General features: G+C 50.1%; 4 protein-coding genes across 4 annotated transcripts; 3 read left to right on the top strand and 1 right to left on the bottom strand.

Moving 5' to 3' along the window:
* The first annotated feature begins 1395 nt into the window (after positions 1-1395).
* On the top strand, positions 1396-1975 carry EI90DRAFT_2197002 (uncharacterized protein). The gene is made up of 2 exons (XM_039052677.1): positions 1396-1504; positions 1571-1975. Exons 1-2 carry the CDS (start codon positions 1469-1471, stop codon positions 1829-1831), a joined length of 297 nt encoding a protein of 98 aa, XP_038912035.1. The 5' UTR covers positions 1396-1468; the 3' UTR covers positions 1832-1975.
* A 528-nt stretch (positions 1976-2503) lies between these two features.
* On the bottom strand, positions 2504-2884 carry EI90DRAFT_3019272 (uncharacterized protein; the record flags this gene model as incomplete). The annotated part of the gene is made up of 1 exon (XM_039057333.1): positions 2504-2884. The coding sequence occupies one exon, from the start codon at positions 2882-2884 to the stop codon at positions 2504-2506; it is 381 nt and encodes a 126-aa protein (XP_038912034.1).
* Positions 2885-7876: 4992 nt separating this feature from the next.
* EI90DRAFT_3129218 (uncharacterized protein) lies at positions 7877-8551 on the top strand (the record flags this gene model as incomplete). Its single annotated transcript, XM_039064171.1, has 1 exon — positions 7877-8551. The coding sequence occupies one exon, from the start codon at positions 7877-7879 to the stop codon at positions 8549-8551; it is 675 nt and encodes a 224-aa protein (XP_038912033.1).
* Positions 8552-8612: 61 nt separating this feature from the next.
* Positions 8613-9736, top strand: EI90DRAFT_3129217 (uncharacterized protein; the record flags this gene model as incomplete). Its single annotated transcript, XM_039064170.1, has 3 exons — positions 8613-9074; positions 9128-9271; positions 9335-9736. 3 exons carry the CDS (start codon positions 8613-8615, stop codon positions 9734-9736), a joined length of 1008 nt encoding a protein of 335 aa, XP_038912032.1.
* Between the last annotated feature and the right edge of the window lie 1403 nt (positions 9737-11139).

Genomic DNA, 11139 nt, shown 5'->3' with positions numbered 1-11139 from the left:
TTTTGCGCTGGCCCACGTTGCATCGTGGGCCATGTCCACTAAGTTGGTCGGAACCGATTAGAATGAATACATCCATCCATCCATCCAAGTTATCAGGCGACCTCAACAATTCCCGTCCCGTCCCTCTCTCAAAAAGCGCTCAGCAACGCTGCCAGTATTGACAACATACCATCCAGAGGCCCAGTAATCGTTCCCGGAAGTTCCCCTGGACTATGCAAGTCCAACAACAACAACAACAACCCTCGTCCATTCAGCACGCTTTACCATCACTTCAAAGCATCACCCTTCCTACATCGTCATCCAAGTCTCCCTTCTTTGTCGTTCCAGCAGTACCCCATTTGCAGCAGCCTACTACCTCCAGACCCCAAGCCAAGCCATCTTTTACAATCCCTCACCCAAACCCAGTAAAGCCAGAACAGACCCCTCCATCCCCAAACATCTTCACCTACAAAGCCACAGCGCACAAACATGCCCACCTCTTCATAGCATACTGTTAGAATGCGGGGATTCGGACGACTCCGGAATGGAATCGGAGACTTAGCATGGAAGGACCTTGGCCTCAGCGACTCAGGCGGAGCGCTGTGCCATTGCTGGTTGTCCTAGGGGTCCCTAATTTCGGGTCTAGCAGAGGGAAAGTCTCTTGGGGGAATTCATGTCAATTTCGGACTGAGGTTACAAGTTACTAGGTACATTGTATATAAGGAGGGGTCCGGAATCAAAAGGAACAAGGGTAGGACAAAAGGAGACAAAGGGAGATGGAAAGAGGAACAACACCGAGGGTCAAGTGTTTGACTCAATGGTGTTTCCCAAAGGAGGAATGAAGGGCCAAGGCCCAAGAAGGAAGGAAGGAGGATGGGAGTCGGGAATGGCTAGCTGACTGAATAGAAAGGAAGCAGCAGCCCAAATAGGAATGAGGGAGAATAGCGGAATTGAAATGGACAATGCAATAGTTGCAAGGTCCAGAGTAAGTCCGGAAAGTCCGAACTCGGAGGTTAAACTCCGGAATATTGGCAAACGTAATTAAATGGAATGAGCTAACCAATACAATGGGTATAAGCGGAGGTGGGGTCAAAGTCCGAGGTCGGAACTAAGACCGGAGGTTCCGGAGACGAGACGTGAACGGGATACTGGAGCGGAGGTCCGGAGTTGGGAGCATAGGTTTTGCGTACTCGTCTGGAAGGTGTCGAGGTTGGGGTCGGACCCGGAATGTTCCGGAGTCAGACCGAAGGTGGTGTCCGAGCCGGAGGTGGGATAACCTCTTGGGAGTCGGCAAGGAGAAAGTGATGGAAGGGAAGTAGGGCTCCGGAAGTCGGAGTTCGGAGTTCCAGGAGCCCGGAGCGGAGGTCGGGATTGTATGGATATGACACATACCTCCAAAGGAGAAGACAGTCCAGACTTTGATGTATTTGTTTTGAGATCACACATCCCAAACGCCCGTTACTGACGCAACATTCCCAGTCTTGATCATATGTTATGGCTGCATTCACGCACTCGTTTCAACCAGGTTAGATGAAGCTGCCTGTTGGTAAAATTAACCGTAGCGCTCACATGAGAGGCGCTGGTATTCCAGGTCAGATCTGAGCTGGGAATGCAGACTGGGTCCCCAGAAGGTCCAACCGAAAAGGACGTCACTGAAACTGATGATGAACTTGCTCGTGAGCTACTTTTTGGGTTAACCGGGGACGACCGGTATAAAGGCCTCAGTGCTGATGCGAACCGGTATGTACCAAATGTGGACATTGAGACCGCGAAAGTTCAAAGGGCGAACGCAGAAGGAATGGAGAAGGTTCGCCATTCATTTTCCCCTGCATGTTTTTCCACCCCATGTTGATGTCTCCTATAGGTTCTTACTTCCTTACTCACCCAGCGGTCCGTTGGTTCTCGTCACACTCACGAAGTGAATCCTGGAGTTCCGGGGGTGTTACCAAATGGGGTTAGGATCAGAATTGTGCTTTCTGCTCTTGTCAACGACCTGTTCGCACGTGATCAGCACCTTTTTGGCCCCGATGAGCAACCAGAGAACGTGCTTTCGGGGTTGTCAAGTGATTTGTCGCCCATGTCCATTGCATCAATCGTAGCCAGCGGCACCGCTTCCTCCACTGAATTGCGCTGGGCCCAAATGGATTTTGAACCGTCGCCAGGCGTTCCCATTTCCCTCGCCCCCCTCACTCCGATCTCATCCTTTCAGCAAACTAGGGTCAAGTCCAGCCTTGCCTCGGAATCGAAGTCAGGTGGACCTCCAGCGCGATCTATTTTTTCCTCGATTCCTCGTGGGGCCGGTATGGAGTCTCCATGGGCGCTTGGATCATTGAACAGTCTACTGTACTCACACGACCAACAACCGGTAACGCGTAACGCTGACCAGCCGGTCCGGTTCTTATGCAAGGGTTGTAACGCGTAACGCGAGGCAGCCGGTTGGGTGCCCAGCGTAACGCTGCTCCACCGAGATTTTGGTGGCTGTGAGCTTAATTCAAAATTTCCTTTTTTGGGTTGTATTGTACATTCAAAAATGAAAAATAGCCATTTGCTGCTCTAAGTTACGCGCTCGCCTCACTCGCATTCCACGGCCCAGGTCCTGTTCAGGACTAGATGAAGGGAGAAATGAGACCTCCCCGAGCCCCTCAGCCTCAGCTTCTTCAGCGCATGTTGAAGCGGCCTGAAGGCCACCGTGTTTCACTTCCAAACCATCAGGGACCGTCCTTCCATCCATGTGCTCGAACACTTCATCGACCTCAACATCGACGTCATCATCTGGAGTAGCCGTAAACTCATCTTCATGTCCAACGGGGTCGGAATTGTCACCACCATTGGTTGGTTGCTTCCGTGGTGCCATTATCTCATCAGCGAGGCTTGGATTGGTCGTTGGAAGCTCATCAAGGAGCATGCGAAGTGGGTGGCTAGTTAGGCTAGTATGTGATAAATTGTACTCGCCTGAGCGACATAGCTTGAAGGCCTGAAATAAGTAGTGAGTGGAAGTTCAAATTAGACTCTAATTGACGCACCTTTTGGACCCAATCATGCTGATCGACAACATGGAAGGCATGGAGCAACGTCCCAGGGACACGGTCTCTGAGATCACCAAGTCTTCCATCAAGCTTCACATTGGATGAGTCGATCCCATTCTGCAGCTGTGAATAAACTTCTTGAATAATGACTGACTGCTGCGACTGTTTCACAGCGTGTTTGAGTGGACGCTGAATGCCAACGTCACAGGGTTGCCATAGGCCCGTACATCCCGCAGGGACATATTTGAGGATAATCCAACGATAGTTTTCATACATCCAACTGCGAAACTCAAGAGATGTGTGAACAGACCACACATCAATCTGCCACAGGCACTCTTGAAGGGGGTCGAGCTCAAGCCGCTGCTTTTCAGAACCAAAATAAGGCACTAGGATACAGTGTACAAAAGACTTCATTGTCACCAAATTTGCCCAGTAAGTGTCGTTGCCAGAAAACTCGAAAAGGAAACCAAGTTGCATTGCTTCCTGAAATCCTGGTGCGCTGCCTGAAGGAAGGCTTGCAGCTGTTTTCCCTCGAAAGATGGCTTGAAAGGGCAGAAGCCTCCCACTAGCAGAGATGGCAACATTCAACGTGAATGCGCGCTTCTCTTCATAGCCAATGGTTGAGACTTGACGTGAGCCTTTCATTTCATAAGTTTGGACCGAGTTTTGCTGGTAGATTACTTGAGTCTGATCTGAATTCACTCGGAGTTCCTTAGGGATCATGTACTGGCGGATTGAATGAGCCTGGCGAAGGAGTGAGGCATGGAGTCTTTGGGTGGCGTCAGGTGGGATCTTTTGGGAGGCACGTGTTGCCCGCCGCAACGTCCAATTCATCTCATGTTGGAGAAAGTTGCGAACCCAGTTTGTACTTGCCATAAAAATGCTCCCATCTTTCTTAACAACGGTTTGAAGGATTTGGGGCTCGGTGTGCTCGATTTGCGCAATGATGATGCCTCGAACTTGATGAATATCGAGCACTGCACCTGTTTGCTGGATGCTCATCAGTATCGTTTTGATTGCTGCAACTGTGTCTGGATGGGAGGCCTGGGATTTATTGATAAGTGGAGCACTCTAAAGTCTGGTACCCTAACTTACCAAAATTCCTCTCCTCGTTATGTTTCCCCCTGGACAATTCTCTCATGCAACCTTTGCCAATGTCTCAGCGGACCAACATGGCTGTGACCCACTTCGATCGATCCACTTCCCAACAACATCGGCACGCAAGGAGTGGAAGAGCTGCCAACTCCTTGTTTGACAACCCTTTACGATGTCGGTGGGACTCATCCTACGGCCCACAGTGGCCGTGACCTCTCTAATTATTGTCCAAAAAATTGGCTGAAACCAATTTGTCGCTTTTGCAAGCACCCTCTCCTTCGTCCTGGGAGGCTCTTTCTTGCTGAGCGAAGCCAGGTGAGTGGTCTTTTGTCGCTTTTGTTGCATTAGCCACTCCTGAATCCGGCGCTTGGGTCGCGACATCTCTGCAATAGTGAGATGGGCATCAATCATGGCTGGCATGGAGGGTGACATCACTATCTCATTATTATTGTTAGGATCAGCCTGATCAGAGCACTGGATCAATCACGATCAGTGTTATCATAGAAATCTGCTGTGAGAGTGCCCAATCACATACCTCATCATCTTTGGCATCTGACAGTTTCCTAGAAGCTCGGAAATGCTGTTGTCGTTCTCGTGTCAACATGCGAACTCTCTCTTCCTTTCTTCTGGCTACTCGCTGTGCAGAAATCCAAATTTCTTCGGTTCTCTCCTTCATTCGCTCAACCTGCTCAGCTGATTGGTGTCATATCCATACAATCCTGACCTCCGCTCCGGGCTCCTGGAACTCCGAACTCCGACTTCCGGAGCCCTACTTCCCTTCCATTACTTTCTCCTTGCCGACTCCCAAGAGGTTATCCCACCTCCGGCTCGGACACCACCTTCGGTCTGACTCCGGAACATTCCGGGTCCGACCCCAACCTCGACACCTTCCAGACGAGTACGCAACACCTATGCTCCCGACTCCGGACCTCCGCTCCGGAATCCTGTTTGCGTCTCCGTCTCCGGAACCTCCGGTCTTAGCTCCGACCTCGGACTTTGACCCCACCTCCGCTTATACCCATTGTATTGGTTAGCTCATTCCATTTAATTACGTTTGCCAATATTCCGGAGTTTAACCTCCGAGTTCGGACTTTCCGGACTTACTCCGGACCTTGCAACTATTGCATTGTCCATTTCAATTCCGCTATTCTCCCTCATTCCTATTTGGGCTGCTGCTTCCTTTCTATTCAGTCAGCTAGCCATTCCCGACTCCCATCCTCCTTCCTTCCTCCTTGGGCCTTGGCCCTTCATTCCTCCTTTGGGAAACACCATTGAGTCAAACACTTGACCCTCGGTGTTGCTCCTCTTTCCATCTCCCTTTGTCTCCTTTTGTCCTACCCTTGTTCCTTTTGATTCCGGACCCCTCCTTATATACAATGTACCTAGTAACTTGTAACCTCAGTCCGAAATCGACATGAATTCCCCCAAGAGACTTTCCCTCTGCTAGATCCGAAATTAGGGACCCCTAGGACAACCAGCAATGGCACAGCGCTCCGCCTGAGTCGCTGAGGCCGAGGTCCTTCCATGCTAAGTCTCCGATTCCACTCCGGAGTCATCCGAATCCGCCCCGTTCTAACAATTGGCAATTGTATTCCTCGCGACTTGTAGGGCTGAAGAAACGTAGCAAACCACGACCTCTGTCCTCCTTCTGGATGGTGAGATTCAAGCGTGACTTTCCCTTCTGTTTGCTCATGTTGGATCTGGAATTTGGCATTGCGGCCTCCGCTGCCACTTCTACAGGGGCTACAGGTGCTTCTGGGACATCCATTGTGGTCTCAGGGCCCATGGTCACTTCAGATCTCGCCACCTGGGTGGTCATTGTCAGCGATTGTCAGAGACCAGATTCGAGACGAAGGAATGTCTCCGTAATGGAGGGCTTCGGCCTCAGCGACTTCTGCCAAGAGCGCTGTGCCTAGTGACACGTCCGTGCCCTAACTTACTGACTGGCAATTAGAACCTAGGGGGGTAACTCTAGTTGATTTTTCTACTGGGGCATAACCTATGTACAAGTGGGATATATATATGGTTACAGCGGAGACGGTTCCGCAATTGGCGGAGCCGAATGGAGCGGAGCTAACGGGGTTTAACCATTAGCCGACTGAATATTACCGACGAGTCGGTTCGCGGGGTTAGCGGAAAGGCAGGCGATAACCCAGAAATGGAAAGGAGGGATAAGCCCGAAGGTGGACTCTGCAGGGCAGGCGAGTGTATTGCTCAGCGGAGGCAGGGGTGCGCTAGCGGACGTCGGAGCTGTCCGGAAGTCTTCGGGGCTCTGTACTTAGGGAGGCGTAGGTAATAAATTGAAATGAGGGGGTGGTGACCATCAAGGGGTACCGAGAGGATTGCGGAATATGGGGGCTCCGAGGTTGGTGAGGGAGGAGCGGAGTTGGAACGGAGGGACCGGAGGGACTGGAAGTCGATGGCCGGGAATGGATATGACAGCGATGTCAACAGGAGCCATTTCATCGTAAGTTTCTGGTACGCACGTGTATTGTGTGGTGATCAAGGATTGATTTTAAAAACTCAACATGCAGGGCTGCTGCACTGTCACGGTCATCGGTAGGGAGCGAGTACTGTTTTGGGAGAAGATGATGCATTAGGGCGTTGAGAGCAAAGAAACCACACGAGGAAGAATCATTTTGGTGTGCCGTTGGTAGCCATGCAAGTTGAAAAGGTGTTGAACGCTGATTTGATTCCAAATAGGAAATGTCTAACCACCATTGGAGAATTCCAACGGCGTCACTTGCAGCATGAGATGGATCGTGGTTCCCCGTTGGCTGGTGTTGGGAATCAGCAAGGTGAATTGTTGATTTTGCGGAACAAATCAGGAATGCTATCCAATGAGTACCATTAACATGCATAATTCCTCCGAACTGGGTTGCAGATCCTGATATGAGCTCAGACCCCAACAGGCGGAGGGCCTTGCAAGTACGTTCGCCTCTATATCTCTCGAACCCATTCTCACCCTTAAGTCTAAAACATTGAGATAGGTACTGAATGTCAAGTGGGCTCAGGAGATGCGCCCTTACATCCCCACTCTTTAGGCCAATACCCAAAAGTTCAAGGTGGATTGCAATGTCAGTTGTTGTGAGGCAAGATATAGAGAGGTAACGCATCAGGCCCCCAATAGTGCTTGACACTGACTTCGAGAATCCCAGGACCTTAGTGTTCCAGCTACATAGAAGGAGCCTTTTTTGAGTTGCCCAGATAGCATGCTCCTGTGTTGGGTGGCAGCTTGCCATCATCTTGGCATGTGCCTCCGACTCCTTCCATGCCTGCTGGAGACTCTGTAGCTGTAATAAGGTCTCCCAGATTCGTAAGATGTTGATGGGGACATAGCGTGAATTAATGTTGACTGAGCGGGGCGAGTTGTGGAGGTCAGGATCATACTCAGAAATGAGTTTTTTTATGGAGGAATGGGGTGGGCAACACATGCTGCGGAGGTCACATTCGGATAATTCATTGATGGATGGAAGGTGGCGACTGAGATTTGCAGCTGGCCCACATGAGCTTGTCTGGAGGATGGGAAGGTTGAACCGAAGAAACTGGGTGATAGAGAGGCTTTCCTCTGGAAAGTAGGGTCCAATGAGAGCGCTTGGGATGTCATCATATGAGATAGTGTTTTCTGTGCAGAACATGATGTGATGTGCAAGGGCAAAACCATCCATGGTGGCGAACAGATGCTTGAAAATTTGCAAGGGGGCACTGTCTTTTCATTTGTAATTAATGATTAATGAACAAAACTGCCAAGCGTGACCAATTCTGAACACGTCAAAATGCCTTCCATAACCAGCAGTCAGTCAGGTGTCCGGTTGGGTGTAACGCATAACGCTGGGTTGCCGGTTGGTGGTTTTGCGAAACTTTTTCCCACGCTTTCACGTGACCCGGTTGTTGGTCGTGCGAGTACAGTATCTGCAAGGAGACCCGAGTCGGCATCGGCATCCCACTCCGTTTCTAGCCCGCCCTTTGCTTCATCATCTTCGGGGTCGCATGCAAGCCGAGGCCCTCGAGTGCGCAAAGCTGTCGGGCGTTCTCGGGATTTGTACAATTCTGGAATTCGAAGGTGTTGGCCCATTTGTGCAAGTCACCTGACGGATTTTGATGAATGTCCACCTGAGTGCCTTCACGCAGAGGCCTATGCAGCGGACAAGAATGGTCTCCTTACACTATTAATTCAAAGAAGCCTGACCACGATCGGTTCAGGGTTGCCGGACCCCGGCATTCCATTGCGCTCTGCTATTCCTCAGTTTGTCCTCAACGACGTTAACGACAAGGGCGAACCAAAGGAACTCGCCATCAGCGGAACACGGATGGCTGCACTTTTGCCGCGATTCCTCAGGCTATCTGCCTTCGTCGCTCGAGAACTTGGTTGTGAGATGCGTGAGCAGCGGCAGCAATTCGCTGATGTGAAGGCCGGGACTGTCATACCTGCGGAGCACTTCTATTGCTGACATTCCTTCCACCACTGGCGACGGGCGCCCCACCCGCATCTGGTATGCCTTACTGAGTGGTATGGTCACTAGGGCCGCTTTAGAGGGATACCTGGGACGTGGTTGGTTGGGGCCCGATGCTCTTGAAATCCTTTTTGGTATTGGGGTAGGTGTGGACTGGGAAGATGTTGTTGAGAAACCTGACGAAAAGAATGTTCCCGCAATGCGTGCCCGCTCGGGATCGACCTCATCCGACGTGAAATCCGTGGAGGATGATGGAGTCAGCCAGAAGCGAGGATCGATTGACACGTCACTTTCGGAAGCTTACGCTGCCCAGTTTGAGCCCGATGGCATGCCTACGTTAGCCGAGGCTGCGAAAATTCTCTTCAAGCGTGGTATTCCTACTGGCGTCGCGGGTACTCAGTCAGAGTTGAGTGTTATCAACTCCTATGCGAATGGATTCCAGACCACATGTTTGGGAAACACACGCCCCATTGACACTGATCCTGAATGGGCGGTTGAGATGACTGAACGTGTCTCCGAGGTTAGTTTCCTCAAGGCGAACTTGATTCTCTTGCTAACTATCCATATCCTCAGTTTGCCAGTGTGCACCATATGACCGACCTTCACACGCATTTGCTTGACCTTTCGAAGCGATATCCGGCTGAGCCTGTTGAACGTGCAGCTCTTCGATTCTTGGAAGCCATTGCTCAGTGGCGTGGTCTACCAGAATTGGAACAGGTGGGTCCAATCATCTGGTCGTGCCCATAATTTGATTGCTAACTGATCCTCCGACCCCACAAGTACAAGGAACGTGTTCGAAAAGCCAATACCGTTGCGACGCAGCCCTCGGCTTCTCTGGAGCGCCGCCGTGGTTCTCTGTCCATTTCTTCTCTCGTGCACCCCACAGAGACATCTGACCCGACCTTTGAGCCCAGCTCTTCCGCTATCTCATCCCAGTTAAATACTCCCGTTACTTCTCCTGTCCTTAAATACTTTGTCGTCCCGAAGCATGTCATCGCGTCTCTCCCTCCTTATCCCTCAAAAAAACGCGTGCGCGATGAAGGCCCTGAGGCTGAAGCAAAGCGATTAAAAACCCCTCGTGTAGGTGCATCATCATCTGCAACCGCTGCAGCTAATACATCTCTACCTGGAATCCTATCTGCACCTGCAACCCCTCTGGCTGAATCGGCCTACGGTGTTTAATAGGAAGCATAATTTCCTGTCTCCTCCCGATGTACATGTATATAACCTCAGTTGAAAATGGACAAAAAGCCTCGACTCATCGCTTTGTTATTTTGCACTTAAAAACTAGAGTGCGTTCTTCGCACGCGCAACGTTTTTAACTAAATTTTAATACTTAAGTGCAGTGCAAAGTATGCATTGGAGACATGAAAATGATTTGTTAAGTCCCGGCGATGCGAGTTCAGCGCGCGCCTACAGAAAACATGTTTGTCTCGAATGATGAAACGAAAAGAGAGCCATTAGTGGCAAAGGAAATCGAGTTAGAGTTAGAGGTGGAGCAAAGTGCTCACGTGTAGGGCTCCTCGCGGATCGGATGATCTGCGGATATCCGCAACCGCATCCGGAAATTCACGGATCCGGTTTTGGATTTTCAGAGGAAAATAACCGCGGTTTTTAATCCGCGGATTATCCGCAGTTTTATCACATGATTTATTGCTTGCAGATATGCAGGAGATCTGAGGCAAATAAGGGTGAAATTCCCCATATTTACTGTAACTGCTACTCTACTGTGGCTTTTGAGAGGATAATATCCGCGGTTTCTAGTCCGCAGATAGGCGGATTATCCGTGGATTAAATATATCCCACTTTCCTAGATACCCCTCCTATGTTTCCATATTTTCTCCCAATTTTTTCAAGTCCAATCTAACCACCCAGGCCCGTTATTTCCAAATTTGGCATCTGACACCCATCTTTTGTGCCATTTTCCCCATATCTCTGTCAGTTCTCCACCAATATGGACATATTTGGTATTGTTAGAAAGCTCTTATCAGGGCCGTTCCAACAAAATATAATTTTGGAACATAATCCGCGGTTGATCCGCATATCCGTGGATTTCTAACCGCCGGATACGGTTTTTGTTTCAAACCTCTAAAAATCCGCGGATTCTGATCCGGATCCGGACCGATCCGATCCGCTAGGAGCCCTACTCACGTGGCATACCCAGCAACAGATTCGATGTCGGAGTTAGTTTTGTGCAGAGATTGATGCATATCGAAAGTCATATGCAACTAGTGACGAGGTTAGGCCTGCCACTAGCCATGAAATCATTGGAGTCCGTGACCTCGGAGACAAAGAAGATGTTGTAAACGTGGCGTAACCCACTCGCAACCCAGATGTAATATAGAAATGAGAAGAGAAACTGTAACTAACTAAAGAACATATGGTGCCAAAGCACCCACATTTATACTCCTGAATAACATTCTATGCCCAGCGCTTACGCAGGCACCTAGAATATTCTCGGATATTCCGGTTCAATCTAATCATGTGACTCGTATTCCAACAGAAGAGACAACAGGTAGTGAAGTGCTAGCAAACAAGGGGGGGTCATTCCAGACTCCTTCCCAGTCGCTCACATGATTTCTCCA

This window comes from Cantharellus anzutake (assembly GCF_015039405.1).
Source record: "Cantharellus anzutake strain C23 chromosome Unknown EI90scaffold_55, whole genome shotgun sequence".
Lineage (NCBI taxonomy): Eukaryota > Fungi > Basidiomycota > Agaricomycetes > Cantharellales > Hydnaceae > Cantharellus > Cantharellus anzutake.
The sequence above is the reverse complement of the archived record's forward strand: the minus strand, read 5'-3'. Positions and strand labels throughout refer to the sequence as shown.